Source organism: Rhinoraja longicauda, chromosome 19 (genome assembly GCF_053455715.1).
Source record: "Rhinoraja longicauda isolate Sanriku21f chromosome 19, sRhiLon1.1, whole genome shotgun sequence".
Classification (NCBI taxonomy): domain Eukaryota; kingdom Metazoa; phylum Chordata; class Chondrichthyes; order Rajiformes; family Arhynchobatidae; genus Rhinoraja; species Rhinoraja longicauda.
The window spans coordinates 30,482,209-30,498,572 of NC_135971.1; the positions used below are offsets into that span (position 1 = coordinate 30,482,209).

The window sequence follows — 16,364 nt, forward strand, 5'->3', positions numbered from 1 at the left end:
AACATCTCTGTTGTGAGGATTGACGGCAGAGGCCGGGTTTGGTTTCCCGGTAGTTGGGGAACGGTGGGGGGGGGGGGGGGGGGGGATTGGGGATCGAGCACTCACTTCCTCCTCGTCCTTCCCCTCGCCTCGACTACTCCTCCCCCACAGCCCCCTCCCCACTCCCCACCGCCCACCGCGCACTCCCCGCCCCCACTACCCCCTCCCCACTCCCCACCGCGCACTCCCCGTCCCCACAGCCCCCTCCCCACTCCCCCACCGCCCACCGCGCCTCCCGCCCCCACTACCCCCTCCCCACTCCCCCACCGCCCACCACGCACTCCCCACCCCCACTACCCCCCGCTAGCCCATTGACAGCAGCACCTGGACAACTCCTCCCACACGGGCCCCTCCCGTCGCCCCACCCGCTCCAGTCTACATCTCCCCCGCAATAAAACTCAGGCGGGCTGTTAATCCATGGACTCTATTAACATCACAACGAGCTGCCATCCGTTCAGTAACAATGTGGCTGATCCAACATTGCCTCAGCCTCTATCTGCTCTGCTCCTACTCCGCGATCGCTTCAGTGTAACGAACCGTTAATCTCCGCCTTGACTCTGTGACCTCACCCCTCCGCCGTGACCTGGGGCACAGAATTCCAGTGATTCAAGGAGGAATGGGGGTGAGGGGTTAGGGGTGGGGTGGGGGACTGTGGGGGGTGCGGGTTTCTTGGTGTCCGTCGGTCCCTGTCCGTTCCAGTTCGCAAATGTTGGGCTCATTCAACATTGGGGCGGCACGGTGGGCGCAGCGGTAGAGTTGCTGCCTTACAGCGCCGTCTGTACTGAGGTTGTACGTTTTCCCTGCGTGGGTTTTCTCCGAGATCTTCGGTTTCCTCCCACACTCCAAAGACGTACAGATCTACCCTAAACCCCCAATCCCCCATCCGCACCCCACACTCCCCCTAAACCCCCACTTCCCCATCCGCACCCCACACTCCCCTAAACCCCCACTTCCCCATCCGCACCCCACCCTACCCTAAACCCCCAATCCCCCATCCGCACCCCACTCTCCCCTAAACCCCCACTCGCTCATTCCGCAATGCCCCGCTCACCCCGCACTCTCGCATCCCGCAATCCATCCGCTCGCCGCAGTTCACTCGGACCGCTGTGTCCCGCAGTGTCTCCCTGTGTTCACCCCTCACTCCCCCGGCTGCACACCCTGCAACCCGCCCTTCCCCTCTTGCCAGAAGGAACTTGTCTCACACGTTGGCATCAGCTCCCGCTGCTGTTCAGGCGCAGCGCCGCCCGCCAGTGCTTCAGTCATTGGCGGTTCACAGGAAACTCTGCACCACAGCGGCATCGCTCTCCTCTCCACCATCACTTAAAGGAAGTCACGTCTTCTCCGATTCCACGGGCCCACAGCCGTCTGGTCTGCGGGTGCCAACGAACACCGTGCAGCCGCCGCCAAGCGGGATGCGACTCGTCAACCGGTGACCGGCCGAGGGACTGTACCGCTGCCGGGAAATCTGCCGAAATCGCGATAGGCTGGGAGCGCCCGGCGACCCCGCTGTCCGACGCAGAATGCTATAAAGCTACAACATGACTCTTATATTCAATGTCCCCAGCAATGAAGGCATGCACACTACACACCTTTTTATCACTGTTGCTGCTTGTGTTGCCACTTACATGGAGCTATGAACTTGCACCGCAAGGGCCTCTGCTTATCGCTTCCAGCATTTAATACCTCTACACCTCCATAATTGTGTACACGTCTAACGACACGATGGCGCAGCGGTAGAGTTGCTGCATCACATGGCCAAAGCCGGGTTCAACCCCGACCACGGTGCTGTCTGTACGGAGTTTACACGTTCTCCCGCTTTCTCCGGGTGTTCTGCTTTCCTCCCGCGCTCCAAAGACCCACAGGATTGTAGGTTAATTGGTTTCGGTAAATATTGTATTGTTGAAGTGGGAAGTTACATTTCTGTAGGGATTGCCTTCTGCAGAGCGAGGCCACGCTTTGTTCGAACGTGGGATTGAACCAGTGCGAGAAGTGGTCTTTCTCTGGAGCCCTGGTTACTGGTTGTGAATTGAGACAAACACAGGGTTTTCATTTAGTTTAGAGATAAAGCGGGGAAACAGGGCCTTTGGCCCATGGAGTCCACACCGACCAGCGATCCCCGCACATTAATGCCAGCCCTACACATTAGGAACAATGTATACTTGTACAAAGCCAATTAACCGACAAACCTGTACGTCCGTGAATGTGGCAGGAAACCGAAGATCTCGGGGAAACCCCAGTGGTCACGGGGAGAACGTACCAACTCCGTATAGACATCGCCTTTAGTCGGGATCAAACCCGGGTGCCTGGCGATGTAACGCAGCAACTCTACCATTGCGCCACTTGAAATTATTCTCCAAGGGTTGGCCACCGTCTTCACAGAAGCGATGATTGCTGAGAATGTCGGAGCCCACATTGGTCAATTGTTGGCTGTGGAGAAGTTGATAAACGAGTGGAACAAACCATGAAGCTCAATAGGACAACTGTGAATCTAGTTTGACGACTTGGGTGGGGTAGGGCGGAGAACGAGGGATGCAAGGGTTAATAGACAATAGACAATAGACAACAGGTGCAGGAGGAGGCTGTCTTCGGAGGCTCAGGTGGCGCTGCGAGTGCGGCTGCAACTCGTCTTCGGAGGCTCCGGAGGCTTCGGCCGCGCGCCGCGTGGAAGTCGGAAGCTCGTAGCCCTTTGGGTGGGGGCCGACATCGGGAGCTCCGGCAGCGACAGCGTCTTCGCCCGCCCCGAATCGCGGGGCTTGGGTCGGCCCGCTGCGGACCTTTCACCGTCCGGCGCGGCCTGGAACCGGCCGCGGGATTTTCTCCGCCCGGCGGGGGCTTCAATGTCGGGAGCCCCGTCCGCCCCACAATAGACAATAGACAATAGGTGCAGGAGTAGGCCATTCAGCCTTCGAGCCAGCACCGCCATTCAATGCGATCATGGCTGATCATTCTCAATGAGTACCCCGTTCCTGCCTTCTCCCCATACCCCTCACTCCGCTATCCTTAAGAGCTCTATCCAGCTCTCTCTTGAAAGCATCCAACGAACTGGCCTCCACTGCCTTCTGAGGCAGAGAATTCCACACCTTCACCACTCTCTGACTGAAAAAGGTCTTCCTCATCTCCGTTCTAAATGCCTACCCTTATTCTTAAACTGTGGCCTCTTGTTCTGGACTCCCCCAACATTGGGAACATGTTTCCTGCCTCTAATGTGTCCAATCCCCTAATTATCTTATATGTTTCAATAAGATCCCCCGTCATCCTTCTAAATTCCAGTGTATACAAGCCTAATTGCTCCAGCCTTTCAACATACGACAGTCCCGCCATTCCGGGAATCAACCTAGTGAACCTACGCTGCACGCCCTCAATAGCAACAATATCCTTCCTCAAATTTGGAGACCAAAACTGCACACAGTACTCCAGGTGCGGTCTCACCAGGGCCCGGTGCAACTGTAGAAGGACCTCTTTGCTCCTATACTCAACTCCTCTTGTTATGAAGGCCAACATTCCATTGGCTTTCTTCACTGCCTGCTGTACCTGCATGCTTCCTTTCAGTGACTGATGCACTAGGACACCCAGATCTCGTTGAACATCCCCCTCTTCCTAACTTGACACCATTCAGATAATAATCTGCCTTTCTATTCTTACTTCCAAAGTGAATAACCTCACACTTATCTATATTAAACTGCATCTGCCATGTATCCGCCCACTCACACAACCTGTCCAAGTCACCTTGCAGCCTTATTGCATCTTCCTCACAATTCACACTACCCCCCAGCTTAGTATCATCTGCAAATTTGCTAATGGTACTTTTAATCCCTTCATCTAAGTCATTAATGTATATCGTAAATAGCTGGGGTCCAGCACCGAACCTTGCGGTACCCCACTGGTCACTGCCTGCCATTCCGAAAGGGACCCATTGATCCCACTCTTTGCTTTCTGTCTGTCAACCAATTTTCTATCCATGTCAGTACCCTACCCCCAATACCATGTGCTCTAATTTTGCCCACTAATCTCCTATGTGGGACCTTGTCGAAGGCTTTCTGAAAGTCGAGGTACACCACATCCACTGACTCTCCCCGACGTGGCAACTTCAACAGCCTGACCGCGGGGAAGACGGCAGGGAAGAGAAAAGACAAACTGTCCTTCCATCACATTGAGGAGGTGACTGGAGGAGACTCACTGTGATGGATCTTTCCCTTTTTTGTTTTGTGTTGGTTTATGATTGTGTGTGTTATTGCTTATTTTTATTGCTCATATTGTTGGACTGTGGAAATGGAATTTCGTCCAAAAGACTTGTTTTTTGGATCAAAATAAAGGTTATTCTGAAATAAATAAATAAATAAATAAAATAAAAAAGATAGATAAATAAATAAAGCGCGTCCATGACGAGAGTCGCCATTGAACACGACAAGCGAGTTGGTTCGGATGGTGAATTAATATTGCGACTGTAACCTCATTATTATCATTGTCCAGTCTAACGCCATCAACACCCATGAAAACGTTGCGAAGATCGATCTGCTTCCGCCGCAGCATCTTCAGGTATATCATCGTATTGAGTCGCTCCTCCTGATCCATATGTTCCATCACATCCGCCGTTGAATAATCTATACATTCTTTAACTTGCAGTCAGGTACTTTCTGTGGTTTGATGACCAGAACTGTACACTCAACTCCAGCTGTGAACTAAGTGTTTTATGAATGTGTTGCAAGGAACTGCGGATGCTGGTAAACACCGAATATAGACACAAAATGCTGGGGTAACTCAGCAGAACAGGCAGCATCTCTAGAGAGAAGGAATGGGTGACGTTTCTGGACGAGACCCATCTTCAAACTCAGTCTTTTATGATGTTGCACCATATCTCATGTTCCATGCCGCACCTAATATTGGGAAGTATCTCATAGTTATACAGCGTGGAAACAACCTGCCCACAGCGACCAACATGCCCCATCTGCACTAGTCTCACCTGCCTGCATTTGGCCCATATCCCTCTCAACCTGTCCTATCCATGTGCCTGTCTACATGTTGTTAAACATTGTGATACTACCTGCCTCAGCTACCTCCTCCGGCAACTCGTTCCATACACCCACCACCCTTTGTGTAAAAAAAGTTACCCCTCAGGTCCTAGTAAATCACCCCCCCCCCCCCACCCCCTCGTCGTAAACCTATATCCTCTGGTATTTGGTTCCCCTACTCTGGGCAAGAGACTATGTGCGTTTACCTGATCTATTCCTCTCATGATGTATACCTCGAGAAGACCTCGCCCTCCTGCGCTCCAGGGCTGACATGCCAGCTTCATCACCTTGTGGTTGCTACTTTCACGTTCCATGGATTTATACCCCGATACCTCTCCGCATTACCCCATATGGCTCCATAAACACTGTGTGTGTCGCCTCCTTATTAGTTCGCCCAAAGTACATCACCAGGCTCATATCAGGATTAAATTCCAAATGCTATTGCACAGTTTATTTCTCTCTCTGTTAATAAACAAATTAGAACATAGAATATGAGCACAATGGTACTTTATTGTCACATGTTCCTCGGGACAGTGAAATTATCTTTTTGCGTAGAGTTCAGTAACAATCGCACTACACATTGGCACAGTTATACTTAAGTAAAAGGAATGAGGAATACTAGATTTTACTGACGTAACAGACAAGTGTCCCCAGGTTGCCGGCACCACTCGTACCCTTCAAGTTCCGAGTTGTTAAAATGACAGAGACATAACTTGGTCCATTATCCTGGTGATGGCACTTGGGTCTGAGTTGCAGGGGTTGGCCTGGTCAGATAATGCTGTTTATGTCGTCCAACACTGCTGTGCCGCTACATTCCGCTGTAGGCGAAGTCCGACCTGCGTACATAGCCGTATTGAGCATTGCCCAATCTAAACGAGCCCAGCCCACTGCAGATCCTTGGGCTGCCCGCTCCACTGGCCTAATCTGGACCTAACGATCCGTAAAATCGCTGCCCCCTCCCTCCACACGGCCTCTGCCGAGGCTCCCTTACCCCGGCGCCTCACGCAGCCGAAACACCTCGAAACAACCACAGCGACTCCACGCACACGGGGTGAGCTGTCAGCTGCCTCACTCGCACAGGAACAACACAGAAACCAGCGCCATATCTGGGGAAACATAGAACACAGTAATATAGAAAATAGGTGCAGGAGTAGGCCATTCGGCCCTTCCAGCCAGCACTCCCATTCAATATGATCATGAGTAATCAACGAAAATCAGTGCCCTATTCCTGCTTTCCCATATATCCTTGATACCGTTAACCCGAAGAGATAAATCGAACTCTCTCTTGAAAACATCCAATGAATTGACCTCCACTGCCTTCCGTGGCAGAGAATTCCACAGATTTAACCGCTCTGGTGAGAACGTTTTTCCACATCTCAGACCTAAATGGCCTACCCCTTATTCTTAAACTGTGACCCCTGGATCTAGACTTCCCCAACATCAGGACCATTTTTTCTACTTCTAGCCTTTCAATCCCTAGAGAATTTTATATGTTTCTATAAGATCCCCTCTCATCCGTCTAAATACCAGCGAATGGGTGGCGGTGCGGTTCACTGTGGAAGGGTCCCAACCCGATATGTCACCTATCTTGTTTTTCTCCAGAGATGCTGCCTGGCTGTAATGTAAGGGTTAAATAAACAATGTGAGCTAAAATGGAGTTGTCAGCTAAATTAGAACACCGCATTTCTAACGCGGCTCAGGAAAACCTGTAGATGTTTGCAAAGAATGCTTAGGCTAAATCAAAGGGGCCAGTAGATCACGAGGACACCTGCGAGGTCGCTAAGATAAGTTTTGCTTTCCCAGAGACATCGGGCCGAGTTTGTTGTCAGATAGGACATAACTATGGATCAGACAAGTTTGGAGGGATATGGACCGAACGCAGGCAGGTGGGACGTGTAGCTGGGACAGGTGTGGCAGGTGTGGGCAAGTTGGACCAAAGGGCCTGTTTCCACACTGTATCACTCTATGACTCTACAAACCACGCCATTATGTTACCAAGGGTATAGTCGGTTTGACATATAATCAACTGATGTTCTGAGAGATAAAATTATTATATAAATACATGCTTCCACCATGAGAGCATGAGCTTCATCTTCGGGGAGGGAAAAGAACTTCACTAAAGACAGAGAGGGGGAGCTTTGACCATGGTGTGTGTCGGTACCAGTCAGTGCAGACAGGAGACTCGAATACGCAGCAGGGCGTGAGACCTGTGATTTAGTATTGTTATTTTATTGATAGTTGATAGTTTTTCTTTGTTTTACTTGTTTTTGCTTAAATAAATAGTTATTTGTTCTCTTCACCATTCATTCATCCGGATCCTTGAGTCCAGTATACATTTTGTTATACTGACCCGCTGTTATTCCAGGTTTTTGTGTCGATCTTTGGTATAAACCAGCATCTGCAGTTCCTTTCTATGCAGAAACAAGTCCTTTGGACCACTATGTTTGTGCTGAACATGATGCCAAGATAAAACAATCTCTCGCATGTGATCTATACCTTCTATTCCCTGCAAATCCATGTCTATCCAAGGGCGTCTGAAACGCCACTGTGGTATCTGCCTGCACCACCACACCGCGCAGCGCGGTTCCAAGCACCCACCTCCCATTGTGTAAAAACACTCCCCTCACATCTGCTTTAAACGGTGTGGTAAACAATGTTTGGATGCACCACTCTCGTTCTACACTATAGTGCACAGGCTTCCAATCAAATACAACTAGAGCCATAGTGTCTTGGAGTCATACAGCGTGGAAACTGGCCCTTTGGCCCAACCTGCTCACACCGACCAACATGTCCCATCTACACTCGTCCCACTTGCCTGCTTTTAGCCCTTGTCCGTCTATCTGTATATGTAGATATGTGCGTGTTTATATATATACACATGTGTATATGTATATGTATTTGTGTATGTGTATGTGTATATATACATACGCTGACGTTTTTTCCCGTTTATTATATCGTTTATTATATCGACAATTTACAACATTACCGTAGCCAATTAAACTACAAACCAGCTCGTATTTGAAGTGTGGGTGGGGGGGACCGGAGCACCCTGAGAAAACCCACGCGGTCACAGGGAGGACGTACAAACTCCGAACAGACAGCAGCCGTGGTCAGGATCGAACCCGGGTCTTCGCGCTGTAATCAACTCTATCAGCTGCGTCACCGTGCCGTCCTGTGCGCCGTGCCACTAGGGGCCGACAAACATGTCTACGAGGCCCCCAATAATGATCACCTATGCCCCTCCCCCCCTAAGAACATGCGGTACATCTTAGTTCGATTCTGACCTCAGATGCTGCCTGTGTGGAGTTTGCATGTTCTCCCTGTGACCGCGTGGTTTCCAACGGTGCTCCGGCTTCCTCCCACATCCCAAAGACGATGCGGGTTAATTAGACTCTGTAAAATTGCAGCAAGTGTGCAGGGAGTGGAAGCGAAAGTTGGATAACATAGAGCTAACGGATGGATGGTCGATGATCGGCGTGCTTTCGGTGGGCCGGAGGACTTATTGGCACGCGATATCTCTAAACTAAATTTACTCTGTTGAAAGAGCCAATCACCCGTCCATTGTTCCACGTTTCACTGCCCCACTCCACAGATTCCCCAACCCTTCTCCAGAGAGAGGGAGGAGGGAGGGAGGGAGAGGGAGAGGGAGATGGAGAGGGAGAGGGAGGGAGGGAGGGAGGGAGGGAGGGAGGGAGGGAGGGAGAGAGGGAGGGAGGGAGAGAGAGAGAGAGAGAGAGAGAGAGAGAGAGGAGAGAGAGAGAGAGAGGGGGGGGGAGAGAGAGAGAGAGAGAGAGAGAGGGAGAGGGGGAGAGGGAGAGAGGGAGGGAAGGAGGGAGGGAGGGAGGGAGGGAGGGAGGGAGGGAGGGAGGGAGGGAGGGAGGGGGGAGGGAGGGAGGGAGGGAGGGAGGGAGGGAGGAGGGAGGGAGGGAGGGAGGGAGGGAGGGAGAGGGAGGGAGGGAGGGAGGGAGAGGGAGGGAGGGAGGGAGGGAGGGAGGGGAGGAGGGAGGGGAGGGAGGGAGGGAGAGAGGAGAGAGGGAGAGAGGGAGAGAGGGAGAGAGAGAGAGAGAGAGAGAGAGAGAGAGAGAGAGAGAGAGAGAGAGAGAGAGAGAGAGAGAGAGAGAGAGAGAGAGAGAGAGGAGAGAGAGGAGAGAGAGGAGAGAGAGAGAGAGAGAGGAGAGGAGAGAGAGAGAGAGAGAGAGAGAGAGAGAGAGAGAGAGAGGAGAGAGAGAGAGAGAGAAGAGAGAGAGAGAGAGAGAGAGAGAGAGAGAGAGAGAGGGAGAGAGAGAGAGAGAGAAGAGGAGAGAGAGAGAGAGACTTTTTTATGTCGAGAATGCTGAGAAAATGTAATGAGGTGTCAGAGTAAGTGGTTGAGGTGGGTACTGTACGGCATTACATGGACATTTTGGACCGTTACATTGATAGGAAAGGTTTAAGATGATATGGGCCAAACGGAGGCAATTGGGGCTATCTTAGATGGACTATGTAGGAAGGAACTGCAGATGCTACTTTAAACCGAAGACAGACACAAAATGCTGGAGTAACTCAGCGGGACCGGCAGCATCTCTGGAGAGATGGAATGGGTGACGAAGGGTCTCGTCTCGAAACACCACCCATTCCTTCTATTCGGAGATACTGCGTGCCCCGCTGAGTTACTCTATCATTTTGTGTCTAACAACTGAGTATCTGGACTATCTGGCGGTATCTCTAAACTAAATTTATTCCGCAGAAAAATCTAATCAATTGTCCATCACCGACCCTTTTCAGATTCCCTAACTACGATGCCCTTCTCCATAGTGAATACACATTGAAAGTATTTTTTTTACACCGTTACTACAATCCTGGAACTCGCTCCCTAACATGTATCCAAACCTCAGTGCATACAGCGGTTCAAGAAAGTGGGGAAAAAAGCGATCCACCACTTCTCAATGGGAATTGGTGCAGAAGACTGAGGCGTGGTGTTATGGAAGTATACAAAATCACGAGGGGAATTTACTGAAACATTTATTGGCAACAATGCTGAATACAAGCTTCAACTATCTGCTCCTTATGTCATAACACAAGGATATTAAACTACGTGTGGTGTCAAACAGTGGAAATGGGATCAGGAATTACGGCAAGACCTTGACCAGCCGGTGAAAGCGAGGAGCATGAGAAAACAAGATGTAATAAAATAACATGGATACATCGTCACTTTGAAATGAATTGTGGTTTCATTGAGACGTTAAAAATGCTATATTGAATTGGACAAAAACGCGAATGGACTCCTAACCAGGCTTTTTAACTCTTCCCTGAATTTCGTCTGTGACACCGCGTAAATAAACGTGTTGGTGCAAGCACTCAGACACCTCAGCATGTATCCGGACAGTTCAGCAATGGTAAATGGGTCGTCGTAAGCTGTTGCTAAAAACTGAACGTTTATGAAGTGTACACTGATGAAGCACAGGAATATTACCATCCACAGTAGTATGAAGCTGCCGGATACGGCCAGCAATAGAATGATGGACTTCCTTCTGTTCTCCACCTCTTGATCCGCGCCGCTCTCGTCCTTCTTGTTCGCTCGGAGACCGCTCCTCACTCTGTTGGCGTGTATAATGTGTCTGATAGTCAGGGCGTTTAGAAGCATGATCAGTAGGAATGGTGTAAATGGGGTTAAGATAGTTTCGAACCACCAAAATGCTACCCATAACGGCGAGGTGTAGAAGTCTGGGGTTACTCCACAGGACCAAGCCACGTTGTCAATTATTTCTCGTGGTGCGTACACAAAATACATTGGGATATTTTCAATAACACTCAGGGAACACACCACTGCTATCACCAAAGCCGCGGTTTTCTCAGTGCAATATGTTCCTCGTAACTTTTGACAACAAATAGCAACAAATCGATCGAAGGTGAAAGTCACCGTTAGCCAGACAGAGCAATCAATGGACATAAAAAGCAAGGTCAGGTTGACGCTGCAAACGGGAGTTACGTTGAGGAATGAATAGGGGAAATAGCCATCTTTAATCTCGTAGAGAATTACCTCGAAGATCAGAACCATTAAATCACCCACGGCCATGGATACCAGGTAGAGGGTGATGCATTTGGAGAGACCACACTTTCCCCGGGAGAGAATGACAATTGCAAACAGGTTTGCTGTAGGAAAGACGAAATTAAAATGACTTTAGCAGCCGGCACTGGTCTTAGAGGAAGTTTAATTTAGTTTAGTTTAAAGATAGAGCTTGCAAATAAAGACCGAGACCACGCCGACCAACGGTCACACGTTCACACTCGTTTTATCTTATAACTTGGGACAATTGACAGAAATTGTTTAAGTTACAAACCTGACGATAGAAACAAAAAGCGGAGTAACTCAGCGTGACAGCCAGCATCTCTGGAGAAAAGAGACAGGTGACGTTTCGTGTCGAGACCCTTCTTCAGACTGTGAGTCAGGGGGGAACGGAAACGAGAGATATAGACAGTGATGTAGAGATATAGAACAAATGAAAGAAAGATATGCAAAAAAGGTATGCAATAAAGTAAAAAAGTAAAAGGAAACGGGCCATTTGTTTGAACGAATCTTCACCCAGCAAACAGCTAACAACGGCGCTGTTTCTTTTATCGTCTTTACTTTTTGCATATCTTTCATTCTATATCTCTCCACATCTTGATTGATTGAAGGATACATGATTGAAACAGGCCCTTCGGCCCACCGAATGCACGGCGCCTATCGATCAGCCGCTCCCACTAGTTCTATGGTATCCCACTTTCGCATCCCCTTCCCAAGCACTATGGACAATTTTACAGAGACCAAATAACCTACAAACCCGCACGTCTTTGAGATGTCGGAGGAAATGCGAGCACTCGGAGGAAACCAACTGTACAGGCAGCTACAGAAACTATACAGGCAGAATCCCTGGATAGGAGGAATGCATAGCAGCTCGGGTCGATACACCTCCTCAGACTTTGAGTCCTTCTCAGTCTGAGGAAGTGTCTTGGCCCGGGGCATCACCAATTCCTTCTATCCAAGGATGCTGCCTGTCCCGCTGAGTTCGTCCAGCACTTTGTGTCTATTCCGGGTTTGTTCACATAGTTGGGATAAGTGAACGTGCGGAACACTTGGCTTCTACGGACAGAACCAATTCAGTGTGGGAGCAACAATCCCCGTGAATTATCCGTGGTGAGCCGAATATTGTTTGAGGACCGCGGTCGGATATCTACGGCAGAAAGAAAGTGGAATGACCTTATCCTTCCACGTTCCACTACAGCCTTGAAGAATCCCATGAATGTCCAATTTTGCCAATCCATTCCCATCAACACTTCGCATAGACGCATGGCTGGAAACCTGCCATTCCAGTCCAATGCCCGGGCTCTAAATTACGGAGGTGTGGTTTAATGCAGTTTGGATGTTCAGCACGGGGAACCATCGAGTCCGCGACGACCAGCGATCCGCGCACAGTAGCACAGTAGCACTACCCAACACTCACTGGTGGCAATTTACAATCTTTACCGAAACCAATAGACAATAGACACTAGACAGTAGACAACAGGTGCAGGACGAGGCCATTCGGCCCTTCGGCCCTTCGAGCCAGCACCGCCATTCAATGTGATCATGGCTGATCATTCTTAGTCAGTACTCTGTTCCTGCCTTCTCCCCGTACCCCCTGACTCCGCTATCCTTCAGAACTCTATCTAGCTCTCTCTTGAATGCATTCAGAGAATTGGCCTCCACTGCCTTCTGAGGCAGAGAGTTCCACAGATTTACAACTCTTTGACTGAAAAGATTTTTCCTCATCCCTTTTCTAAATGGCCTACCCCTTATTCTTAAACTGTGCCCCCTGGTTTCTCTCCCGACATTGGGAACATGCTTCCTGCCTCCAACGTGTCCAAGCCAAATTAACCTGGAAACCTGTACGTCTTTGGAATGTCGGGGTAAACCGGAGCATCGGGCAAAATCCCAAGCCGGTCACGTGGAAAACGTATAAACTCCGTATCGACAAGCACCCGCAGTCAGGATCGAACACGGTCTCTGGCGCAGTGAGGCAACAACTCCAACGCTGCCCATTGGGTCTTCAGATTAATTGATCCCTATCATTGTACCGGGACGGCACGGTGGCGCAGCGATAGTATAGTTGCCTTACCGCGCTGGTGCCCTCAGGTCGGTCCAAACTACGGGGTCTGTCTGTACGGAGTTGGAACGTTCTGCCTGTGACCACGTTGCTCTTCTCCGGGTCCTCCAGTTTCTTCCAACTTTCCAAAGGCGTGCGGGTTTGTAGATTAATTGGCTTCGGTAAATTGTCCCTGATATCTCGGACAGAACGAGTCCACGGGTGGTCGTTTATCGGTGGGCCTGAGGACCTGTTTCCATGCTCTGTCGCTGAATGAAACACGATGGACGCTATTTTCGCTCGTTACATGTCGGTGAGAATTTGACTGCCAATACTTAATCAAACAGACAATTAAGAGCAGACTTCCATTTAACAACACAGCCGACACACGAAAAGGTTAACAGCGGCTTACCGGGAACGCCGATGATGGCAAGGATCGGATAGTAGATGTTTTCTATCTGAATTATTACCGGCTGTTTCATACTAGCAGTGACGTCGCCTTTCCAGTCAGTGCTATCGGGGAATAGCCCGTTTTTAAATGTCGCAGTTTGTCTTTTTTTTAACCTTTCACTTTTTCGTTTTTAATTCAATTATAATTCCAAGTTTTCGTGTACCTTGTTGGGTGTTATGACTGTTGGCAGGCCAATTGTATTCCAGCCATGAATAAAGTTCTATCGTATCGTATAGTATGACAATAGATCCGCAGAATCAGGGACATTAGAAACCTTTCTCTCTCGTGCATCGAGATTGCCTCTTTATTCTCAAAATCATAAGATCATAAGGTCATTAATTATAGGAGCAGAATTAGCCCATCGTCAACTCAGCCGTTCAATCATGGCTGATCTTTCTTTCCATCCTATCCCAATTCCCCTTCCTTCTCCCCAGAACATCTGACACCCGTACTAATCAATAATCTATCTATCTCTGCCTTGAATATATGTCTTCGCTTCCACAGTCTTCTGTGGCACAGATTCACCACGATCTGACTAAAGAAATTCGTCCTCATCTCCTTCCGAAAAGAACGTCTAAATAATTAAAACAATGATCCAAGTTAATATGAGAGAAGAATCAAGTGGACAGCGACATTTAGAGACACATGAGTCCTCATTTTCTGGAATCTTGTGCAAAACAGCCTCACGATGGCCTGTATGTAGATAGGTGTGTAAATACAAATGGATATTCACGTACATATGCATATACAGACAAAAGATAGGCATACATAGCTGGAATGTTAGTTGGTCAGGCAGCATCTTTGGAGAAAAGGTATAGGTGACGATTTGGGTCGAGACCCTTCTTCAGACTGAGAGTCAGGGGAGAGGGAAATGAGAGAAATGAAAAGGTAGATCAAACAAATGAATGAAAGATATGGAAAAGACTAAATCAAAGCTAGCAAGGATGATCAGGGAAAGGCGGAGCCCACAATGGTCCTCTCCTTGAAGGTATGAGCTGCAAAATACATGTATTTTTATACATAGATACATACACCCACACCCACCCACACTTACCCACACACTCACAGGCACAGGCACACGTACACATACACACACGCATACACACGCACACATACACACACGCACACACACGCACACACACACATACACACACACACACATACACACACACACACACTGCCACACGCACACGCACACACACGCACACGCACACACACACACACACACACACACACACACGCACGCACGCACACACACACACACACACGCACACATGCACACACACTTTACCGTGCTGAGGCCAGGCGCCAGCGCTCGGACATTTCTTCATACCTATCCCAATACCAGTGCCCTCACAGAGGAACACCAGGCCTTCATCTCCCATAGTGTTTCTTATCCCCTACCCTCTGGCGAACGCCCTCCACAGTCTCTAAACTTAACGCTCCCCAGCCCCGCACTGCCCGCTTCTATCTCCTCCACAAACAGGACTGCCCTGGAAGGCCCATGGTCTCTGCCTGCTCCAGACCCACTAACCTCATCTCCACAAACCTCGATTCCATCCTATGCCGCCTCGTCCAGAGCCTTCACACCTACATCCGAGACGTGCCACATGCCTTACAACACTTTATTTGCTTACATATTCTAGGCCCCCATTGCCTCATCTGCCCCAAGGATTCCCGCTCCCTCTGCACCTCCACCCCCCAATAAGAAGGTCCCAAGCCCCCCCCGTTTCATCCTGCACCAGAGACCCAATTTCCACAAATACCCCCCTTCGCCTGGTGGAACTTGTTCGCACTCTCAACAACTTCCCTTTCGACTTCTGTACTGTCCCCTATTTAAACTTGTAGCTCCGGGCACTCGTATGATCTCCAGCTGTGCCTGCCCGTTTGTTAGTTATGCCGACCAGTCCTTGTTTCAGGCGTACACTGGCCATATCCCTCCAACTCTTTCTCCCCTACATCCACGGCTACATCGGGGCCGCCCCCTGCACCCGTGCAGAACTCGTAGACTTCGTGAAGGTCATCAGCAATTTCCACCCTGCCCGTAGATTCACCTGGACCATCTCGGACACCTCTCCCCCATTTCTTGGTCTCTCGAAGAAGCTGTTCTTCCGTCTCCCCAAATTTGTACCAAGATGAGACTTTCCATTCTAGCACATTAGAGATGTCCCCATTCTTCAGTGAACGTCTTTTTGTACCTTCTGTCATAGCTGGATCCCTCACTCTCCGCTCCGCTGTCCCCACAGTCCCATTCTTGCTCCCACTCTCCCCAGACGGAACAGGGGTAGAATCTCCTTGCTCCTCACCTTTAACCACACCAGCCTTCAGATCCAACATATCACCCTCCGACATTTCTGTCTGACCAACCTGCCATGTGGAACCTTATCAAAAGCAATAGTAAAATCCACGCATACGTCACGCATCCTACCTCCATCAATCTCTTTCGCATCTCCTCAAAAAAGCGATCTAAGTAGTTAGTAAGACATGACCTGCCGTGTACAAAGCCGTGCTGGCTATTCCTAATTCGGCCATTCTCCTCCGAAATTGAGGATTACGTAAGGTGAAGAGTTCTTTCCAATAGTTTTCCTGCCACTGTTATGAGGCTCACCGGCCCATAATTAGCTGACTCTAACTATTTTCCTTCTTATGGAAAGGAACTACACTGCCCTCTGTCCAGTCCCCCGGGATCTCACGTGTAGCTGGGAAGAAATAAAGTTCCTGGTCAAATTCCCTGCAATCCCCTCTCTTGCCTCCTTCAATAAGGCCCCTAGCGAGCTGCAG

At 49.6% G+C, this 16,364-nt stretch overlaps 1 protein-coding gene across 1 annotated transcript; it reads right to left on the reverse strand.

Moving 5' to 3' along the window:
* Positions 1-1,369: 1,369 nt before the first annotated feature.
* LOC144602930 (uncharacterized) lies at positions 1,370-15,935 on the reverse strand. The gene is made up of 6 exons (XM_078416053.1): positions 15,529-15,935; positions 13,545-13,645; positions 10,318-11,180; positions 5,668-5,723; positions 2,369-2,466; positions 1,370-1,545 (listed from the first exon to the last, which is right to left on the reverse strand). Exons 1-6 carry the CDS (start codon positions 15,933-15,935, stop codon positions 1,370-1,372), a joined length of 1,701 nt encoding a protein of 566 aa, XP_078272179.1.
* Between the last annotated feature and the right edge of the window lie 429 nt (positions 15,936-16,364).

Coding starts and splice junctions, on each gene's coding strand:
- LOC144602930 (XM_078416053.1), bottom strand. CDS start 15,935: ATGTCGGAGGGTGATATGTTGGATCTGAAGGCTGGTGTGGTTAAAGGT. Junction 13,646..15,528: donor GTGGATGTAGGGGAGAAAGA/GTTGGAGGGATA, acceptor ATTCCCCGATAG/CACTGACTGGAAAGGCGACG. Junction 11,181..13,544: donor TGCCATCATCGGCGTTCCCG/GTAAGCCGCTGT, acceptor TCTTTCCTACAG/CAAACCTGTTTGCAATTGTC.